General features: G+C 37.1%; 1 protein-coding gene across 1 annotated transcript in view; it reads right to left on the reverse strand.

Annotated features, from left to right (window-relative positions):
* Positions 1-942: 942 nt before the first annotated feature.
* Positions 943-22,250, reverse strand: part of LOC113982569 (gamma-aminobutyric acid receptor subunit pi-like) — a 47,651-nt gene continuing 26,343 nt past the window's right edge. The window contains exons 6-10 of the mRNA XM_027710948.2: positions 22,044-22,126; positions 17,475-17,612; positions 8,156-8,308; positions 7,088-7,281; positions 943-1,588 (exon numbers count right to left, since the gene is read on the reverse strand). Of these exons, the coding sequence (XP_027566749.1) occupies positions 1,277-1,588; positions 7,088-7,281; positions 8,156-8,308; positions 17,475-17,612; positions 22,044-22,126 (880 nt within the window). The 3' untranslated portion in view covers positions 943-1,276. The remainder of the gene's footprint in view (positions 1,589-7,087; positions 7,282-8,155; positions 8,309-17,474; positions 17,613-22,043; positions 22,127-22,250) is intronic.

Genomic DNA, 22,250 nt, shown 5'->3' on the forward strand with positions numbered 1-22,250 from the left:
TGCACTTTCTCGCTTCTTATGTAATGATGTTCTGCACAGGCAGCACGCTGGTGAAAAGGTGTATCAAAGACTGTTAGGGGAGCTTTCTAATGCATTTCTGTGCATCATCACAAATGCCAAGATACACAGAGTATAAAAGCACATGTACAGGTTTATACATATATATGCAACTGACACATATAGTATGGTCAGGAGAAAGATATAAAAATAAGTGCTTTTAAACTTACATACTGCAGTATAAGAAACAGGCTGCCATACCAATAACTTTTGTAATATCTATCAGTGAAGTAACCACTTGTAAAGACTGTTATGGTTTTTCATCAAGTCTAGCCATCCTCTCATGTGAGTCATAATTTCATCTGTGTAAAACTTTTCCTATTTCATCAAGAGCTATTGTATATCCAGAGTTTTCTATTCAAGAAGTTTTTTCACCTTTATGTGAAAATTTTTAATGGCAAGTGAGTCAAGAGGAATTTGCTAAGCTGAAAATTAAGCACATCAAATTGTTCCTCTGCATAACAGCTACCCAGGCAGTTGTGACTGAGCATAGTACAGGTGTCAGGATGAAGGGCTATAGTCCATGATGGCTTGGTGAACACCTACGTATGTCCTCACTCAGGGGAATACAACTCTCTGGATGTAAACCTTTTGGCCCCAGTCCATTTTTGTAGTCTGCCCTGCACCTACTCAGAAAAGCCATTGATGCCCATGGGAATTCCATCTAAAGATGTAGAAGAGTCTCAAGACATCTTTGTGACCTTACAAAGATGAATAGATTGTTTGGTTTGTGTTGGTAGCCCATGCCTTCAAAACTGTTTCTTGCTGTGTAGAAAAACCACTTTGATTTGCAATTATAAATTTCCTTATGTAATATGGAAAATTTATGCATTATTGACAAATCTACAAGGAATTGAATATGGAAAGCGTAGCAGGAAAACTTCATTGGTTCTATTTTTACGTTTATTCAATGCAGTTCAGAAACAAGTATAACTCTTATCCCACAGATTTGACCATTAAATATTAAAAAAGGACTTACTGGTCTTTGATAAGTAGTTTAATATGTGACATGCATGCTAATAGGAAAGTCAGTTTTGGATGACAGACATCTAACAGCAGAAAAGTGAGTTAACAAGAAATTTTGTAGACACCCTTAAAAAGATGTCATGAAAGAAGTCCTTTCATATCCCTTTATCCAAATACAACTTCTCTGTTCTTTGCAACTTCCCCTCCCATATCCACTTCCTAAACTTTAAATCAATTTTACACCGTAGAATATTTAAAAATACAAATAGTATACCCAGTAAAGTACATTAATTATGATGAATGATAATGGGAAAGAAAATCGGGCATAGTTGTCTATGTGGTAAGGATTTTTAACATGGAAGCAATCAAAGATACAGAAAAGTCTTTTCATTACTGACATTGGTGAACTACACACACTGTGTTTACTTCTCTCACTTTTTCTATCGATGCTGGTTTGGTTGCTCTTGTTTGAATTGATCTTATTCGTATTGTCAGGGGTACTGCAATTGTTTGTGATTGCTGCCAGGGCTCTGTTCTTGCCTTCTTCATCATCTTCATCATCATCCTGAAAGGAAACCAAACAGTAGGTACTTAAGTGCATGTTTCATCACCTATTGACTTTAGAGCTGCAGCAAATGGCATTTTTCTTTCAGCTCCTCCTCTATCTCACTCCTTGACTTCAAGGGTGAGCACCTACGTGCACCAGACAGCTCCCTTCAGCTTTCAAAGCCTCCATTTGTGGAAAAAACACTGACTTAAACATCATCAAGAAAAGCTGGATTCAAATATGGCCCACTAACTTTACTTAAGACAGCAGCAAACTCATGAAAGGCATGACAGCAAGTTGTCTTCTGCTCAGGGCAAATACTGGCAAAAGTTAGTGCCTAGAAAGTGGATAAAGCAAAGCCCCAGTGTGGAGATGGAGAAGGTTGGGGAGCTTCCAGACTAGCTAGTCAAGCTAGTTGCCCCCCAAATCAAGCACCCCAGGATAAAAGACACTCTCCTTCTGTGCTATTCGCTACTCAATTCCAGTGCTTTGTGATAAAAGTTATTTTTTAAAAAATGAAATAAAATAAAGAGGGACAAGCTCCATAGCTAATTTAAAACTAAATAGTTAGTGCTACTTTCTTTCAAGTCCTGAAACTCATGCTTTAAGTTCAAAATTATGCTAGGGTTAAACATATTTTTCTGTGCTTCACTGCATCAAGACAGGTCTTTGGAGAATGTTGTATAAGCCTTCTGGTGGGTTTTGTTTCTTTGATTAGAAATGGCTAAGAGCCATAAAGTTCATGTATGAAATCTTCACCCTTTGATGTCAGTGAATTTTCTGTTACTGACTCAGAGGACATGGGATTAGATATCAGCTGCAGCTTCAGCTCTAAAACTTCCTTGAAAGTCCTGGGGTATTTAGTTTGGTATGGGACGTTGCAGAGACATCAGCAGATCCAAGCTACAAAGATGGGCTCCAATTTTGAATCTAAACTGAACCTTATTATGTATACTTGGAGAAGGGGTCATTTTAATTCAGGTAGGCATACACATAATTTTAATTTTCTCCTGATAATTGTATGGTCTTCCAAATCAGTGAGTGGCAAAAAAGCAAGAAAAGTCTAAAAAATTTATTTGTGAAATGTAGAATGCAGAATCTCTTTAGTCTGACCAATTTGCTTTTCTCCATTTGGAACATGAGAAGAAACAGACTCCACAAGGACAAACTTTGTAAAGGTTAAAATGTACAGCCTTATGTGCAGCCAGACAAAAAGCTCATTTAGAAATATCCGAGCTATTAAAGTCAAAGAAAGCTCATTAAGCCACATAAGTGATCTCCATGCCAAAGCAGAATTGCTCTTCTGCCCAGGGTACATGTAGATGGCACAGTCCTTGAGTCTTTCTTCATCTAAAATTAGTGACACCCTTGAAAATTAATGTGGAGTCTGTCCTCAAACTGCTGGGAATCGGTGAAGTAGAACAAAAAAAGGGATTATTACTGCTTTTCACTTTCAATCAAAAAAAAAAATCTGGTATATTTTATTTGTGAGAAATAAATGTAGCTCAATACATCATCCTAAAAATACGCTGATCAAAAAATCTTGCTCATCCCCCATCCAGCCTTCTGCACCTTTGTGTGAATTTTGAAACCAAAGGCCAGGATAAAAATCTGCCTATAAAGCATTAAGAGGATCAATCCATAAAATTCCAGTCTGAACCTTAAACAATCCCCAGGGTAGTACTAAAACTCAAACCTTGAGTTTTACTTGGGGCCTGACTCTGCTATAAATACCTCTCTTCTGCTTCAAAAAGTTCAGGCAGCTGAGGGGAGTGCTGGGGATGGCAGAGGAGCCTTTGTCAGCAGTGCCTGGCACTTGAAACAAGGCACCAGAGCAACGGCCTAATGAATGCACTCAGCACATCAAAAGTTAATAAAATAAAGGAACCTGACAGAAGAGTCCTGACTTTTTTCCCCTGTTCTCATATTTTAGGGGGGGGGGGGGGAGCAAAACAACATCTGTACTTCAAAACTGGCAGGATTTGGGGCATTGCTCAGTGGAAGAGTCTATTTTTCTCCTAGGTAGGGCTGGCAATAAGTTGTTCAGAATTAGTTTTACTTCAGAGCATTAATGGGACATTGCGCACGTGCCATTTTTCCTTTCACACAACCGCATGTTAGCAACTGGCAGGAGTCTGATACATTATTAGGCTGTTCTTGGTTCCTTTCTACTCCCCAAGAGGCAGTTCTTACTTAAGCAGAAAATACTGCATGCAGGGCACATGTACTGGATTCTATTTGCAGTGTAACAAGGCAGGGCTCTCGCAAAACAGAAGAGTTTACAGAAAAGTGCTGTATTACATTGCTTGGAAAGGAGAAAGCTATTCTAGAGGAGAACCATAAAACCTGCTAGTTCATAAAAAGCTGCAGTCTTATAAAGTGGGACTGTTGAGGGACTTTTCCAAATTGTTATGGAGAACTGAGCATCATGAAAGATTAGGCTGGTTTACAGTATACATAAAAAAAAGTGTTGTGAGTGTCCAAATGTGGCTCTAATTTTAAATACTTGGATTTTTTCTGGATTCCTGCTATGAGGAAATAGCAGTTGGCACTAAGAAAGGCTCTATTTACCACCAGAAAAGCACTGTATATGGCACCTGCTACTGTGGCTCCTGTTCATACTAACTGAAGTGTTTGCTGACATCCAACAGCCAACAGAATTGAGGAAAGTTGTCACTTCCAGTGGATGAAAAAGCTGCTCAAGATTAAAAATATTTCAACCTAGACTGTTGCACACCTGGAGTTTATGCAGTGCTCATAAAGACTGGACGATGCTTGCACAGAAATGCCAGGTAGGCTGAACAGCACCCTTGTACCCTTATTTTCAGTTTTCAAACTGTTCTCCATTCTGCCTAAAACGTAGAGATTTAAGTGAAAGACAGAGGAAGTCCAAGAAGGAATCCTCTTCTTTATAGAGGGCACAAATCACAATTTTGTACAAAACAGAAGAAACTTGGGAGGGGCAAACTCTCCATTTAAGCAGCCTGTTGTTATGGAGCTGATGTGAATGGCACATTCTGCCTGACCTTCCTTGCAGCAGGTGGTTCCTCTGCTTTTGCCATTAGCTCTGAAGCTGTCTCTGTGGGTCCTGGTTCACATGGTGTGAGACACTGCAAGAGCATGGATATGATGAGCTCTTTCACCAGTTTATATTCCAAATTGAAGATCCCAAGGGCTTCAGAAGGATTTGATACGCCAGTGCCCACCTGCTTTAAAGAGCAAAGTGGAAAGCAAGCGAGTACAACTAATTCCTATACAAGAGAGAGGGTGACATTTTCACTTCTCCTCCTACATTTATTTACATAATTCTGAATGCAAATTTTCTATCAGCTCACATATGGGAATAACAAAATAGGAAGTGAGATTTCCAATTAACCTAACGATAATGAGGACAACACATTTACAGTGACGATACTCACACATAAATTGCTAAGTACCTCCTAGACAGTGACACGAAATTTTAACTGGTACTTCTGTCCTTGTGATGTTCTGTTTTTTACAATGAGAAATACAAGTCAGGTGTGCTCTCCATGACACCCTGCTCAGTGCTTGTCCTTGGCTACATTAGGAAAAGGACATGACAGGTATTTTCCCTATTCTACAGAGTCTTGATCTAGGATCAAAAAACTGCCCTTTCCCTTATATTTTTATCTTTGTGTGGGCAAGAAGTGATTTTGGATGGCTTGTTCACTTCTGATGCACAGCAGAAAAACTGGAAAAAAACTTCTGATGTGAAGCAGGAAACACTCCTAAAGTGAAAGACTATTCCCTTTGGTCATTAAGTCCATCACAAAACTTTACCATAAGTCTTTCTTCCTTCTTCATTTTAAGGCTGTACCTCCACTTCCATGCACATCTTTGAAGTCTATGAGTGTCCATGTCCACACCATTTGCAAGCACTAGTATGTGCTCCAGATGAAAGCAAATCTGACACGGGCAGGTGAAGGCAAGGGCAGTCATGAGTGCCCTTCATAGATCCAAAGATGCTTAATCATCCAAGCACTGAAACACTTTACTTTCTTACCCAAACCTCCAATAAGCTTTCTCTTTTTTCCCCTGCTCTATGCGCAAAATGACAGCCACTTACTTCACAAGATGGATATGCTCTGAGGGAATTGTCACTGATGTTACCTTGCCAAGAAAAATTACTTTCAGGCTTTCCACTCAAATCCTCATTCAAAATGAGCGTTTGCCCATTTGCAGACAATCCCCTGATAGATGTTATCTCATAAAACCCACTGGGTGGTTCAGCTTTGTGTCCATTTTGCAGTGTTCCTCCACATACCTAGACCTAATGACAGCTTTGAACATATTCCTGTATATTTACAGGACTTATCTCTCATCCAAACACCCAAAATCACATATTAATTGATGAACTATCTGGACATAAAAAACTCCACATATTGGCTGATCTTCACTGCTTTGAAGCTCCTCCTCTTCAACTCAATATCCTGTTCCTTGAGTCTATTGAGGGGCTTTGCTTAGGCATTTGTGATGCTCTGTTCTAGTTTGGCTTAAACAGTTGACAAACTTTCTTCTTCTGGCCCTTTAACCCTACAGCACTCAACCAAACCTCCTTCTGCATTTTTTTCCCGTTATTCTCATTTTTCATGTTTTACATTTTTCAGTTAATCCAGAAATTTCGTAAGCTGCTTAAAATTTTCTTTTCTCTCATGCATATTAGATTCGGTTCCATAATTAAAAGCTGCAAGACAATCATCTTCCAGCTTCCTTGTGATTTCTTTTTCATTGCTTATGAAAGCAGTGCTATACACTGGAGATGGAAGATGTGACAAAACCTCATGAACCTGTCCTGATTATTTCAGCATGACAACAACCACCAGAGTGAAAAATGCCTATGCTGATTTCATCCATTTCTATTTTAAGTATATTTCACAGTATTTCAGAGTTGTGAGAAACTCATTAGAGCAGCAAAAAGCGCTGTTATAATAACGATGCAGAAGAGAAAGTGAATCCCAGTCTGAGCTTCAGCTGCAGCTGTTGAAAGAGAAGATGTGAACAGAAGGCAATAGGGATCTGATAGACCCAGGATGTGAAGCTGTCTGCTAGGAGACTGACTCGTGTTCCATGCACATGAAGGTTTCATAAACGCAATGTGATAAACTCTTTTCTTTTTTTCCATTTTGCAATCAGGTCAAGTCATCAAGCTCAGTCGAGTTTTTGAACCGTAAGTAACTATATGCTTTTGCCTGGAAGACAACAAATGTCTATGATTTTTGTGGTATGTCTAGCATATGGTTTGATAAATGGCCATAAAGTCCATGCCTAAAGAGAGAATCATTATGGAAGGGTGCCTCAGTTTAGTTGGTCTCCTCCAAATAAGATCCAGGTATACAAATATTTTTCTTTTTCTCAAGATTATTTTATTTTCCTGTCCTAATTCTAAAAAAAAAAGTTCCTTAAATACATTTACTGTTAGTGCTAAGGGAATTAATTCTCTTTACCAGGTATAATTTAATTCTAGTTTATAGAACAATAACCAAAGAATTAAAATACCATTGGAAGTTCCTTTGAACTGAGTTGATGCAGAGTGCAGAAATGAGTCACAGCATACTCTAACAGTGCTCCAAAGATGAAGCTGAAGCAGATACCGAGGTACACATCAATTGCCTTAATAAAGCAATTAGCATTTGGGAGTGAAGTCCTGGCTCCCATCATCAGTGTTGTCATTGTAAGGACTGTGGTAACACCTGTGGAACGCAAAAATATATGTTCTAATATAACATGCATAGAAATGAAGGCCTCCACTGCAAGGGCCCTACTACAAGAGAGTTTTTCCCGGCTCTGAAACTCCAAATATGCCACAGCATTTAATGGGTCATGTTTTAGAAAGAAGGCTTTCCAATGAACTTATAATTTTTATGAACTTATAATTCTGAAGTTAAATGTTTAAAAATACTAATGAAAACTGTTAGTAAAGCTGAGAAGACTAGAAATTAAAATGAGAGAGATTTTGGTGTCATGGAATGTATATTTATGATTAACACATTATTATTGCAAATCTATGCAAAAGCTCCTTTTAAATATTCAGATATCATTTTGCTCAGTGTAGTTGCCCAATGGCCTCATTTGATGTGAAATCTTTCTACCCTATTCTGCAGGAGTGTTTTTCCCACCCCACCTGCAGCCTGATCAAAACTGATTTGCATTCTTTCCCTTTCAGAATATCCTTTATTTGAAATTAATTATATTTAATCTCTTATAATTCTCTTATTATTCATGTGTTAATTAGTATGTATCATTAGACCTCACAAAAGCCTCGCAATTCTGTCTGTGCATGCCATGTGTTTTAATATGTTTAAATTATTTCCAAAATGACAGTTTTTTCCTTTGCTTTCAGCAGCCTCCCCTGCCTCTAAGTCTCCTGTAGCTCCCAAAGACATTTTTCTTCGCTAAAGAATAGCAAGGCTTCAAGGGGATCCACACATATACTAGGTAGGGCAAACCAAAAAAGTTATTCCATAAAACTCAGAAGTGTTTGGGAAATGGATGCCATGTACTTGTAATAAAAAAAGCATCTTAATGATCCAGCTCTTGGTTTGGTTTGGTTTATTGGCTTCTCACCTATGCAGATTCTTGCTGGAACTGATGACTGGCTTATCCAAAATGATACCCAGGAGAGCACAACCAGTAGGATTGATGGTACATATGTCTCTAATATGAAGTACAAGATGTTTCTCTTGAGTTCAAAGTGAAACACTAGTTTTGGGTAACGTCCTGTGGAAAGAGCAGGGAAAAATATTGTGAAGGTGTAATTCATAAAAAGTTCTTTGAAATAACAATCTGTATTATTTTGGTGCACTACAGTGCAGTAAAAACTTAACAAACAAGCTTGAAAAAAATTAAACACAGCGCTGAAAAATTCAAGATGAATACTCTAAAATTAACAATCAAAATACGTAACACCCAGTCACCATATTCAGAGTTTTATTAAAGGTCCCTTGAACTGGAAATTAAATGGAGATTAGGAACGGAAAAAATAAAACCAACAATGCATGGAAAGGATGTTTCATTATATAACACAAGGAAATTTTAAGTCACATATGTATTTAGCTGTCACTATTCATAACAATAAATGAGCTATGATATGAAGTAACATGGTAAAAATTGTAATTTCACAAAGTTAGAATGGGTTCTTACTTTTACCTATCTCACATATCTCATTTATTTTGCTTTTCTTTTCACTTACTACTGTTCAAGATCTGGATTAAGGGTACTGCTTACCTACCTCTTATATTCCACTTACTGATACTGCTTACCTACCTCTTATATTCCACTTAAACCCAAGCAGTATCTTTGTATCTTCACTACTTATTTTTTCTTTATATTAATGCATTACAGTGTTTGTGTTACTCTGAGCAGTGTCACTATTGTGGCACAAATGGTTTGCTTCTATGTGAGTGATTTCTAGAAGATGAACTTTTGGGATCACAGAGTCAAATACAGAATTGGTTTTCATGAGGGGACAGTACACTTGTAAGCAAAGCCCAAATTTTTTATCCAGCTCAATAACCAAGCAAAATTTTGCCTGTGTTGAAGCACAGGATCTGAAATTGTTACCAGTTCAATGAATCTCAGGAAGGCAAAATCTTTCTTTTTACTAATTTAAAAGAGCACAAAGGACTTCTTATTCTGAAGTTCCAAGTTCAAAATTGTTAATAAATTTTTACAACATTATTTTAACAACAGAAAATCAGAATACCAGTGAGAGTGTAATGCTCTGTAGTCAGATAGCTTTGGTTTCAGCTATTTTAATACAAAACATTATGCTCTCTGGGACCTATGTTTGCTTCCAGTGCTGTGTGCTGCAAGTCAGGACAGAAGTACAGAACAGTGAATTCACTTTAGCAACAACAATATACACACAGACAGGCTATTTTTGCATCCCTCAGGTGCACTGTGAGACGCAAAGTCAAAGAACACTGAAAAGCTTGAAGTGCAAGTAATGGATGCCAAGGAATGTATTATTGCTCCCAGACTAAAAAATGAATGGTTAAATCTTCATTTTTGAAAGAATTGTATATATTGCATCAAGAAAACAATAAGGATTCACAGAATTCTTAAAACCAGAAAGAATTGCTAGATTATGTAGTCTGACCCTAATCACAAGCTATTAAATTTCCCCAATTATCCCCTGCTTTGAACTCAGTCATTTTGGTTGGAATAGAGCCCATCTTTCACACAGACATGTAGACTTAGTTTAAGGATATCTAGACACACAGTACCCACCATTTCTCTCAGCAAATAATTCTGTTAAAAATTAATGTCTAATTTCTAATATTAATCTAATTTCAGTTTTCTGCCATGCTGACTGCCTTTTCTCTAGTGAACTAAAGAGTCCTCTAGTAGTCAGTTCTTTCTCCTTTCAAAAGTAAAAATGCACTGTATTTAGGGTTCTTTTTTGTAAGTTCAGTATATTAAGATCCTCAAGTGTCTCACTGATAGAAGAAAGGATACAAAGATGAACATTAGACTTAAACTATCTCCATGAGGCAAGAAATACAAAGATGTTTTACGCCATTATTATCATTTTTATGTGAAACAGGGAACATTAACCAATGTACCTCTATCAAGGCTGTGATTTTTACCACTGCAGTTGTTTCAATAAATGCCATTTTGCTCACCAAAACTGATTTTAAGTGTAAGCAGACCAAAGTCAAGCACTCAAAAGTTAGGAGGGGAAAAACTTACTGTGCAGCATTACTGCTTCTGTCTGCACTCATCCTTTCACTAAACTGAGCACTAGTGCTATGGAAAAACACTGATTCTGGACAACAAAAGGCTATAGCATAGAGCATATTGTGGGAAAGAGGACTGGATACTCCACAAAAGTAACTTGTTTTGTGCTTCTGTGCTGACCATAGAGAAGAATGTCTTGCCACAAGCTCAGCAAAGGGGAGTGAAGAGACTGGACTATACTTCCTGCAGAGTATCACAGGCACATGGGAGTTCCTGTGGTTCAGCCTTAGAAGAACTTGTCTTTAAGAAGGAAAACTCTGAAACAGCCAATGTAACCATACAACAATACCATCTCCTTGGTAGTGCCCTACAACTGTATCTCCATTTACCTTAGTATAAAAGGCAAGTGTGTACATGGGAAGTTAGTTCAAAATATCAAATTTGAAAGTCACAGTTTGCTACTTTGCTGCAATTTCCAAGTGTAGACAAGCCTTTTGGGTATTACGATGTTATTATTTCTCCCGATGCCAGAAATTTCTGAAGTAATGTGAACAAGAGGAATAGAGATGTAATGGCTTATAGCTGAGTGGCTTTTTGGGGAACAAAGAAGAGGCATTCTAATCTTAAGGTTTTCTGCTTGCCAGAATCCAAAGACACATCATGGACATGATAATAATAGTGTCAGCATTTCTCTAAAGAGTTCAGAAGAGCTTTTATAATGGAAATTTTGAAGTAACCTATATATAGAATTCATCAGAGCTCCTCCTGTAATAAACTGAAGGAAGGAGTAGTTGAGAAAAAGTATTCAGTGCATACTTATCATGCTAAAGAAATGAGCAATGGGATAAAATGAAGATAGAGAAATATTACAGTCCTTTTTTCATCTACACCACACACGTACCAGAAGTTATCATCTCTAAAAAGAACAGATTTGCTACTCCAGTTGTGTGAGCTGCATATGAGAGTAATGCTGTATCTCATTGCCTTTGACTTGCACAGCTGAGACTATAGTGCCATCAGCCAAATCAAAATTGAAACAGATTTATACAATCCTAGTCCTGGCTTTACTAGAGTTAACTCAAGTACAGCTCAAATTAACTCCTCAAAACTGCAAATTTGCCCCTTGCTTGAGTCTTATTGACAACAAAATACTTGCAATAAAATGAAAAGATTTTTTTTTCATTCAAGTTTCTCACCCATTATGAGTGTCACGTCAGTGTGAGACTCCTCTGATTTAAATGTGATGTGATGGAATTAATCTCTATGCAGATAGTTAACTGCAGCAAAGATGTAGCATTAGCACTTACCAAAGTGTTGAATTACTGTGTTTAACACTTTCTCAGATGACTCTGAACTTAAATGACTGTCAATATACATATGCTAAACACACCAGAAGGTGGGGTATTCTACTTAGGTCACCTCACAGCAAAAGAAGATTAAACTGAGTTATTTTGGGGCTTTATAGAATTTACTAGAGGGCAGAAGTAAATTCTGCTAAGTACCCTAAAAAGTACAAAAAGGTGACAGGTGACAAAAAAGGTGGCAAAAAAAAGTACCATTTGATCCAGCTGATCACTTTTGTTGCAGCATCATAAAAATTATACCCAAATAGCCTCTTTCTCAGTAGCTGAGCAGGTCTAGATCCAGGTCTAAGACAGATTTTTATGAAGGCAGTAAAAACTAGTTTATTCTGTTTTATAACTTGGCTTTGAAGATTGGCTTTTGTCTTTTAAAATTATATTCTAATATATAGTGCTGATTATCTAACACTTTGTATAGAATCTCCACTGATGATTCTATCAGCAATGACTACTGCTGCACTGCTTGAAAAATAGATATAAACCTAAATAGGCTTCCTTGTCATGCTAGGTCATTCATTTTCTGATAATGCCATTTTTCTTTGGCATCTGTTTCCAGCTGATGGCAGAATGCTGTATCTCTGCTCTTTTCTGCAGCATCTCTCACCAGCAGGTGGTCCCAACAGAGACACCTGAAGGAAGAACTGATCCTCTATAAATCCTGTCAGCAATTCCTAACTTCCACTCTAAGTGTTATGGGATGGGAGCATCTTCCCCACAGCTACTTCTGTGGACTTTTTGCTGAACTCTACTCCAGTAAAAGACTGCTCCACATCATTCTTTATGTAAGAAGCACTTTGGTATCCTGCACAGGGGCATGCAGTCAGGCACAAAGAGCATACTTTTCTCTATCATGAATTATTTATGCTAACCCCTTGGGTGTCTGCTAAAATGTGTGATGTACATCTTGCACAAGCACGTCAGTAGAATTCTACCAATGCATCGTTTTCTTCTCTTCTTGCGTCTTTTAAGGGCATGCTACAGGAAAGCTTTAAATAGATTTTACTGGCTTAACTATACACTAAAAATGTAGTTTTCAGTATATAATTTTTTTATTGCTTGTTTACAACGAACATATGCATTAAGGAATTATTATGTCCCCACTCTTACACAACAAATAAGTTGTACAACTGAAATACAATTATCTGACTGCTGCAGGATGCTAAATGTGTTGATACATATTGTTAATATGCTATTACAGCTCCTTTGTCCCCCCTCAGACAAAAATCATTTTTTTGTTCTTCATAGTTTAGATCTTATAAACTATCTCTTTTCTTACTTGCTTTTCAGAAGTGAACTAGAAGAAATCAAAGCTCAGGCCAGGCTTCTCAACATGTGTTTCATGTTCATGAAAATGCTTTACAAAAAGTAAGTTTGAAATTCAAATTTCCTAAGAATGAAGCAAACCCTTTCATGTAGTGTTTGTCGGCAGGTATATTTATCCATTTAGCTTACCTGTAAAAAAAACAGAAAAACTATGCCACGGGAAGTTTTCCAAGTGTCCATCTCTATGTATATATATACTACAAGGAACTTTGCAGAAGTTAACAAAAAATGCCTCCTAATATCCTTCTGTTTCATTCATTGCATTTCAATATGTTTTTATGTTACTGCAACTTTTTCAATGCATTTACCAATTTTTTTTTCTAAATTGTTTTACATTGCAGAATTATCTCAAAAACAACTCAGGATAGAAAACTGAAGATGAGCCTGTAGGACAAAGCAAGGTAGTGCCTGTGTTTGGAGAGGAAGAGACTGACTGATGAACATACACTCTTTGTAGAGTCTGTTATATTTATACACTCTCATACAACTTTTGCAGTCTATATATAGTTTGTATCCATTTTGATTTCAGATCACTAATTATAAGTGACAGCAACTTGTTACTGGCTTAATTGTGACCTCCCCCCTGAGAAGCTCATAATGTGGTGGCCAGGGGACCACAGAGCTTCTGCACTGCATAGCCAAATGAGAACTGATGGGCTTCTAGCCTGAGAAGGCTAAAACAGGATTTGTGATAGACATCAAAACCCTGGAAGTGACTGTGGACAAGAACAGCAGCCAGCTGCCTTTGTGCTCTCTTTTTAATAGAGCAAATATCTTGTCTATGTGCATCAAGGAGCAGAGACTCACTTTATGCTTCTGCCTCTTCTTTCCCTCTGTTCTGCCAAAATAATACCTTTTAAATACGGCAATCTGTTGACTTGACATTTTTGAAGTGAGGAAGTGCAATGAGAGCCCTGATTGCCTGACACGTCTCTCTCTGCCTTCTGGGCTGAAGACTTAGCTTTAGACTAGACCTGAGCAAGCTGAGCCTCTTCATTCCTGCTGCCACTGAGGAATTAGCAGGAGGGTTGCAGTAGCGAGAGTAAGACTTAAGGAAAGATGCTGGGAAAAAGCTATCAACAGCCAATTAGCCTGAAGTTTTAAATTATGTTTTTGCTTCTTTCTCCAACTAAAAATGGTAATTGAGATTAATTAGCTATCACTTGCTGTGAAAATAGAAGCATTTATTGAGTGGGAACACATGGGGTCTGTCCTGTGCCCAGTACTGCTCACTAGCAAACAGAATGACATACCAAGTGTCTGTTGAGAGTGGAGTGTTATGTTAACACACTGGAGAACAGGATTAGAGCTCAAAAATACCTGAACTATCAAAAACCAAGTAAAACAAGATGCAATTCAAAAAAAGCAAGTACAAAGTCCTGCACTCAGATGGGCATTACTCATTCCCAGAGATCAGGAAATAGGTGGTCTCAGGGCAATAAGAAAGACAGAGAAGTAGAAGGAATCACAAGCTGAACAAGGTCAAAAATGCATGATTATTTTTTACAAAAACAAATACCAACCTAGAATGGATAAAGAGGAACAGAGTTCATGGAACACATTAAGTAAACCCCTCCATCCATCTGATGGGAACAGGATACCCAGTTTTGGTTGCTGCGTATCAGCAAAGATATGAGAAATCTGATGGGAGAACAATAGCAAAAAGAGGATATCTAGAAAATTGGTTATATAAATTAAAAAAGAGGAGAGTTGTTGGTCTGAAAAAATATGTATCTGTGTTGAAACAGTGAAGGCGCCGCTGAAAAACAGCAAGGCATTTGTCTACAATATCCACATAATGGGTTTGAAATGCAGCAAGGGAGATCAAGATTAGACATGAGGAAAATATGCGTGTAATAAACACCAGGAAAAAAAGATCATCTAGGGAGGCTGTGAAGCAGGCACTTTGGAGGTTTGTCTGACTTACTCCTAGAAACATCTGTCAGGAAGTAGGCTGTAGATATAGATGACCTTGCCCCGCGACATGAGAATAGACTCAATGAATTCTCAAAGTGTATTCCAGCCTTATTTCTATGATTGTTTAGACAAAAAGCTAGGCTGTAACAGTCCTTCATTGCTTTTATGTTTTTCCAATAAGAAAAGCAAGCTTTTTATATCAGTATTTATTACTCTGAGAGTGCAGGTGGTGTTGGCAGGACACCTAAAACAAAAACCCAGCACCCCCTGATGAAGATACACAGTGTAAGAGTGTATCAGTGTATGCAGAATGAGGACTATAGTTAAGACATGTAGAAAGTGTTTCTAACAATTACTTTACCCATGTCTAAAAGGAAATTGTTCTGTATCAAAACAAAGTCAACACCAAAACCTAGCCAGCAATCTACCTAACATTATTTAAAGTGACTTACTATTATGCCATTACAATAATGTGATTACTATTATGTGGTACGTGCTGTTCTGCCAACAAGATTAATTCACAGTGTCCTTTTCTTAAATTTATTGAAGTTACTTATGCAGGAATTTTGCTGACTGCATTTTAAATTTGGCTCTGTCAGTGGCTGTATGTGAACTTGGGCTTTGCACTGTTGCACAATATTTCACTTGCACAGCAGCTGTACTGTCTGTTCAAGTTCACAGAGTATCAAATCCTGATTGCTTTTTTTGCTGTGTTAGGAAATACTGCACACAGCTCTTCTCCCATAACTAGCTTAAGCCTTTTGAATTTTAGCAGTTATAAATAACTGTTATTTAAAATGTAATTGTTATTTATTAAATACTCTCATCTATTAATGGCATTAAGGAAATGCAAAGCATAATTTTTCACTTCAAAATTGACTACATAGCTCCATAATTTGGTTACTTTTTTCTTTTAATATGGGCTACGGTAGGCACCACTTTCCAAAAAATTCTGTACAAAACAACACCTAATTCAGAATGACTCAATAGAAAATTAAGAGGATTAGGAGATTTAAATTTATGCAGTATGTAGTACTTAGCACTTGATAGCATGGCTTTCTTGAACAGGAGAACTGAAACAAGGAGGTGTGAGAAATTTAAATCGAATTAAGTTGCATGTGTTAAAACGTATAATTAAAACAAGTGGCTTTTGACTTGATACATATGATTCCTGCCAACACAAAGAGAGAAAGACAGCATCATTTACTGGAACAAGAGTACAGCTCGTCTGATCACACCTGGTCAACTCTAATTGGAAACTGGCCTTAGTCTATTCAATCAAAAAAACCCAACAACAAACGAAAACAAAAAAACAACCAACCAAAACCAAACCAAACCAAATTATTTATTTTTTTTTAGAGTCTTGATTCTGTGATAGAAGGTGGCAGGAATTAAGCAGGTTTTCTCTTCCACTTTCCTGTATGGTGAACAGGTTCTAATAACCTTCTGGGCAGAACAGCAGTAAGGATTATTCTTCTTTGATTGAACCTGATGCTGCTTACCCACAAGCTGTAAGAAGGAGGAAGGCAGGTAGATGTCATTTATGTAAGTATTAAGAAACTCTGTAATCCTAGAGTCTGTTAGTAGGTATTTAATTTCTACTTTTCTATCCACTTAGAGAACTTTGATTATTAGCCTGAATTTAGACCACAAGTTTCTTCATGTTGTGTTATTAAAGCAGAAATACCCAATAATAGAACAGAGAAACTATATTTCTGTGACTCAGAATTAGTAACATATCTTCTGGTGAAACTGCAGTTTTGAAGGATGTGTGTGTCTTGAGTTAAATATTACCCTTTTGGTGTGTGTGCTGACTTGAGAGAAACTGAGTACACAGTGAAGAGCAGCAATGAAGGACTTAAGAGTAACTCAAAGAACATAAGGCAGGTTTGGCAGGTCTTGAAATCTCCAAAAGCCCTTTCAAAATCTCTGGAAAATAAATAAGAACACACTTTTTCCTGAGGTTAAGTCCTGCAGTTAGAGGAAACTTTCTAGAGCAGTTTCCTAAGACTGGCAGAAGAGCAGATCTGTGGAAATGCCCTTCTCTGGGCAGAGGAACCTCAGGGTGAGCAATCTGCACTCTGCTGCCACCAGGCTGGGCAGAGGCTGCCACAGATAAAGAACAACTCCTACAAGCAGTAGACATGAAATTCAGCTTCCTGCAGTTGTTAAAGCACCCAGCATATTCTTGGAACTTCCATAGATGAAGAGACTTTTGACTTTCCTAATAAAGCCAGAGTGGCTGTTCTGAGCTGGGTACCCCAGGGTCCCTGGTCTGTCTCTAATTTAGATGCTCAATTTACAGACAACTCTTCTTTCACATGAGCTCTCCCTGACATTAAATGGAAGAAGTAGTAGACTACTTGTTTATAATCCTTTAGATAATGTGTAGCCTCCAAGAAAATGCTCAAAAACTCTCAGTCTTTACATTAGCTGGATCTCTGCTTGTAATATCTGGAAAAGTATGGCTTCAAAAATGTAATTATTAGAATACGAAAACTGTCATCCTAACAGAAAGCAGTGTGCTCTGTTCCTTAATGCTGCCCTGTTTCCAGAGCCATATCACAAACTGTACCTAGAAAGTGCTATAAGGTTGTTTTTACCTGTCTCATATACAGCCTCAGACACGGAGGTAAAGTGGTCTTCTACTGTGTATTGTGCCAGCCGGAGTGTGTCCAAACCTCGAACTGAATCATTTCCTCTGGTCCAGTAAAACATGACATCATTGATGTTATAACCCCCTGTAGTGATACACAAGCCAACAAGAGTGTTTATTTTATGCAATAATTAATTTGTGTTGAGCACACTTATGGTTCAGCTGTTTCTTATTTGTCTGCCTGAAAGTACAGTTAGACATAAACAACGACAAGTTTTGGCAGACTGTAACTCCTGTTCACAACAAAACTCCCAATAACATGCAAAGTCTTATAAGCTGAAAGCTGACATTTTTGGAGGTGGTCTTTTTGTATCTTTTATTTCAGGATAGATGACAAACTAATAAAACAGATTAGTACCACATGGTATTCTAAAGGCAAAAGCTTTAAAGAAATGGAGCTTTTATGAATTACAGCACTGCCAGCATTTGCACTACACATGAAACGTGCCTTCTCTTGCATCCCAAGATGTTATTTCGTGGTGCAGTGCATTTGGTCCTCATTCCCATAGAAATTAAGGGGTGAGGAGAGCAGCAGAGCTGCTGATTGCTGGTGCTGTGCTCTGACCTGGGCTTGAATCGTCACTTGAGATGATGTTTTGGCTTAGGAGCTTGAATACTTCCCAAGGACACCAGCTTAGAAGCTGATGTTTCTGCAGGCTCAACAGCGTGGCATGCTTCAGGGGCCCCAGGAGGTTTCCTCTTAACCTTCAAATAGTAATTAGGAGCTGGATGAATCATCTATCAGAAGGCAACTGTATTTTGCACACACTTGTCAATATGCAGCACAGTCATAGCTAAAATACCTCTGTAGCTTTTCCCCATTATATGAAAGGCAGACACTTTACAGACTAGTGTATATGATTAATTCAAGATTATGTTAATGTAATTTACATGTTAACAGGGAGCATTTGAACATCTTTTTCTTCAGCTTACTTAGATCAATCATTCTTGTATTTGACAGACTTATATTGTGCAAGTTAATAGCTAAGCTTAGGGAACAGAAACATGAGCAGATGATTATTTTTAGACATCAGTCAACTGTAAGTAAATTACAGTGAGACAATAAGGCAATACATTACACAAGGTTATATGCTGCAAAAAGAACAAAGCTCTAGAATCACAGAAAAAAATGATGTTTTAAAATTTTTTTTAAAAAGCGCCTTCTAATATTTTTAAGTTATTGGCTTTATTTCTTGCAGTGACAAACCAAAAACGATTTCTTACAGCCCTTTGATGTAGGAAAAAAACAAGTTCAGAAATTTCATTGTAAGGAAACAGTGGACTGGTTACCAATTAAAATGACAATTTTACCTGGAAATTCTTTCTCTACTCCTTCTTTAAAAGTAAATTTTGTTTTACTAACACTGGCACTTATATGAAAAGGGATCATGACCTGGAATCTCTGCTCACATTATCATATTTGTAGCAATTAAAGCCAAAATAGCATTGTGCCAAAAGACTAAGTCAAAAGCATGTGTATCCAAACTAAGTTCTCAATTCCCTAAAACCACATGCTGGGAAAATTCCCAGATTTGGGAGATGTAAAATAAAAGTAACCTATAAACAAATGCTTGCATTGTCCTTAGTCAAAACTAAGAGGTTCATAAAAGAAGTTTTTATGCATGACTCCAGACATGGATTCATTTTACTTCCCTTCAGTATAAATGAACTTCAGACATTTAAATAGAGTCCAAAGAACTAGAGATAACCACAGTAGATTCCTTTTTGTTTTTCAAGACATTCAGTCTTCCAAGTTGTGTGAGATGGGAGAAGTTTTTGGTGCCCACACGGACAATAACAAGCATATCTCGAAATGGAGATTGTCTTGCTTTTGTTCCAAAATATTTTCATTAGCTGAACAATTAGTAGGTTTTGGTGATGCTTCCAATGAAAATTCTTTGAGAATAATAATTCCAAATTTTCATGAAGAGAGCCTTCCCAATAGACAGTAAAGTTAAATAGCACAGTGCTCCCTCTGTGCAAAGTTGGTTTTTATTCAGAGGATTAATATTTTACTAATTATAAAATGTTTTAGAAGTTTATAGAGACAAAATCCTTAAGCCATGTTATTTGGCTTTTACAAGTAATCTTTATTCTCTTTGCATGACCCTGAGTTTTATTCTAACTAGTTCCTCAAGCCCAAAATTCTCTTTCCTGTACATCATTGATACAGTATGAGCTGCTAATGTCAACAGGGTTAATTACAGGAATAGTAAATTTGGAATTAAACATTCATAATGCCTAATACAAATTAGTTTCTTTACCTTTCTGTTGCTAATTTTAATTTTCCCTGATTGTCAAGCACAAGTTAAGTGCCTTCACATGCCTCTTCACTGAATAAATGGTAAAAGACAAGTTCAAAAAGGAAATAAAATACCAGAGATGGGTCCAAGACATGAATATGTATTCAGACTGGAGGCCTGGGCGGGGTGAGGGGGAATGGAGAAAAAACCTTCAGCCCAGAATGAATGAATAGTGGGTTTCCCTGCCACATGGCAGAGAGCATGAACCTCTCTGGTAGCACCAAGCAAGACAGGAGCCCTCCAGTTTCCCAAATGTCACAGCAGCCATATCAACAGAGTCTCAGAGTGACAATTTTCTGTTTCCTAACATACGCCAGTACTACCTTCTAAAGAGTTGCAGTAACAGGGGAAAAAAAAAATAGGCATTTTGGCCAAAATGTGTTTTGCTATGTAGAAAGTATAAGTCAATTAAAATTATTAACTAGTAATAGCATAATAGTATGTTGTAGAGGTCAGTAGGGATGCTTTACTGTGTAAAGCCATTACTTCATAATATCCTGATAATCACTTAATAAAGGGCCTAACACTTTGTTTCAGCTCAAATTTTTGCAATATATTTTACATTTTATTTATTTTCTTTATAAACATCAGTATGTGTACGGATGTGCATGTATGTTTGCACTCACAATTCTTAAAATCCAGGTAATGGTCTTTGCAAGCAGTATTCTAGGATGGCGTCATTATTCATCTATAAATTACCGTAGCTTATCTCATGAGGAAACAGCCCCCATTTCCAGCCTACCCAAAAGAAAGGACTGTAGTGCACTGACAAAAAAGGGCCACAGCCAAAGGCACACTCTTTCCTTTTTGTATTTATTGCTTCTAGCTATTTTCCTCAAAACTAAACTCCATTGCAATCGGAGCATTTGTTAGGACGTGACTGTGTTTTCCCTTTGGACAGGAGACACTTGTGTGTTGTTGAAAAAGCAGATGGAATCAATCTGAAAAATGCTTGGTTTTAATTACAGGGGGAATTCTCTTTTTTTTTTTTTTTAATTCTGTCAAATAAATTGTAAGTTCCTGTGGGACATATATTTCATTATGGAACTAGAGAAAATACTAAATGACTCATTAGGCATTGCTGTTGATTTAAATCCATATACACTGATTTACCAATATGCTCTTCAAAGGAAATAAATTAGAGACAAATTCCAACTCTAATTCAAATCATTATTTGTTAAACTGATCTTATAAAACTGCTTATCTAGAGGGACTCCTGTGTGAAGAAGGTTTTTGGGTTCATTTCCCTTGTGTTTCTGTCTAAAATGAAATTTTACAGCAATTTTCTAATTGGTCATTATCAAGAAGAGATAAAGAACACACACACACACTCCTGAAGAGATACAGAATAAAACCTGACAAGTACTGAAAAGCCTTCCAAAAGATTTTGAGTATGTATTGGTACATATTTAAATATATATATTTCATCTTACAGAATTGGTTATCATTTTATGTTATTCCATGCAAAAATTATTTTGTAGAGTCTTGTCATATGAATAATAGCTAACAGTTAGCTATAAAAATGCGTGTTTGGGTGTTTGCAAAGTAACCATGTCTACAAAGTATTAGAGAGCATATTTTAAAGAAAATATGAGGACATCGGTTGATAAAATGAGAAAGAATATTTAGTCTTGGTCCATCAATTGATACATTGTCTCCCAGGGCACTGGTACAGTGGCAACTAAATAAGTCATAATAAACCTGTTTCCATCAATCTCAGACCTGTCCATGCAATTACATTTTTTCAGTATGAAAACAGTAAATTATTAAGATGAACTATATGTCTTACAAATAAGCCTTATTCTAATTTTTTTCTCTCCTAAAGGAATTGTATCTCGGGGGAAAAAATTACACGCTCTCTGAAAGAGAAAAAAAATTTCCTCGTCTGTGCTAGAAAATGCCTGCTCACAGAACTCCCTCTGAAGACCAACAGAGTAACTGCAGGATGCACTGCAAAACCAAGCCTGTGAGAATCTCCCGATGTTTTGCTTAATCATTAATGGCATTGCAGCATTTCAGTAGTGCCATGCTATTTTCAGTGATGTCTCATGTAGATATCCTTGCACACAGATTCTATTGTAATTCAACAGGCACTGGTCACATTATGTCCATTGTCTTCTTCGAAAATTCCAGCCACCCTGATATTATCTAGCATTAAAAAAACACAAATATTTTTCTAGTTGTATAAAAAGAATAAGGATTAAGGGTCTTACAGCTTTCCAGTTGCAAAGTACATGTCTGTTTATCCATTGGATATTTAGTCAGATCCATGCTGCATGATACGGTTGTGGTGATCCTTGAAAAAAAACCAGTTTGCTAATTATTAACAGCATAAAGTTGTTCACCAGTAAAAACAAAAAAAATGCTATGCATCCTCCTTGAAATAATATTTGCAGGCAAATACCTACTGTGAGGGAAAA

This window comes from Pipra filicauda, unplaced genomic scaffold, assembly GCF_003945595.2.
Source record: "Pipra filicauda isolate LSUMZ 115617 unplaced genomic scaffold, ASM394559v2 scaffold15_size4787011_pilon, whole genome shotgun sequence".
NCBI lineage: Eukaryota > Metazoa > Chordata > Aves > Passeriformes > Pipridae > Pipra > Pipra filicauda.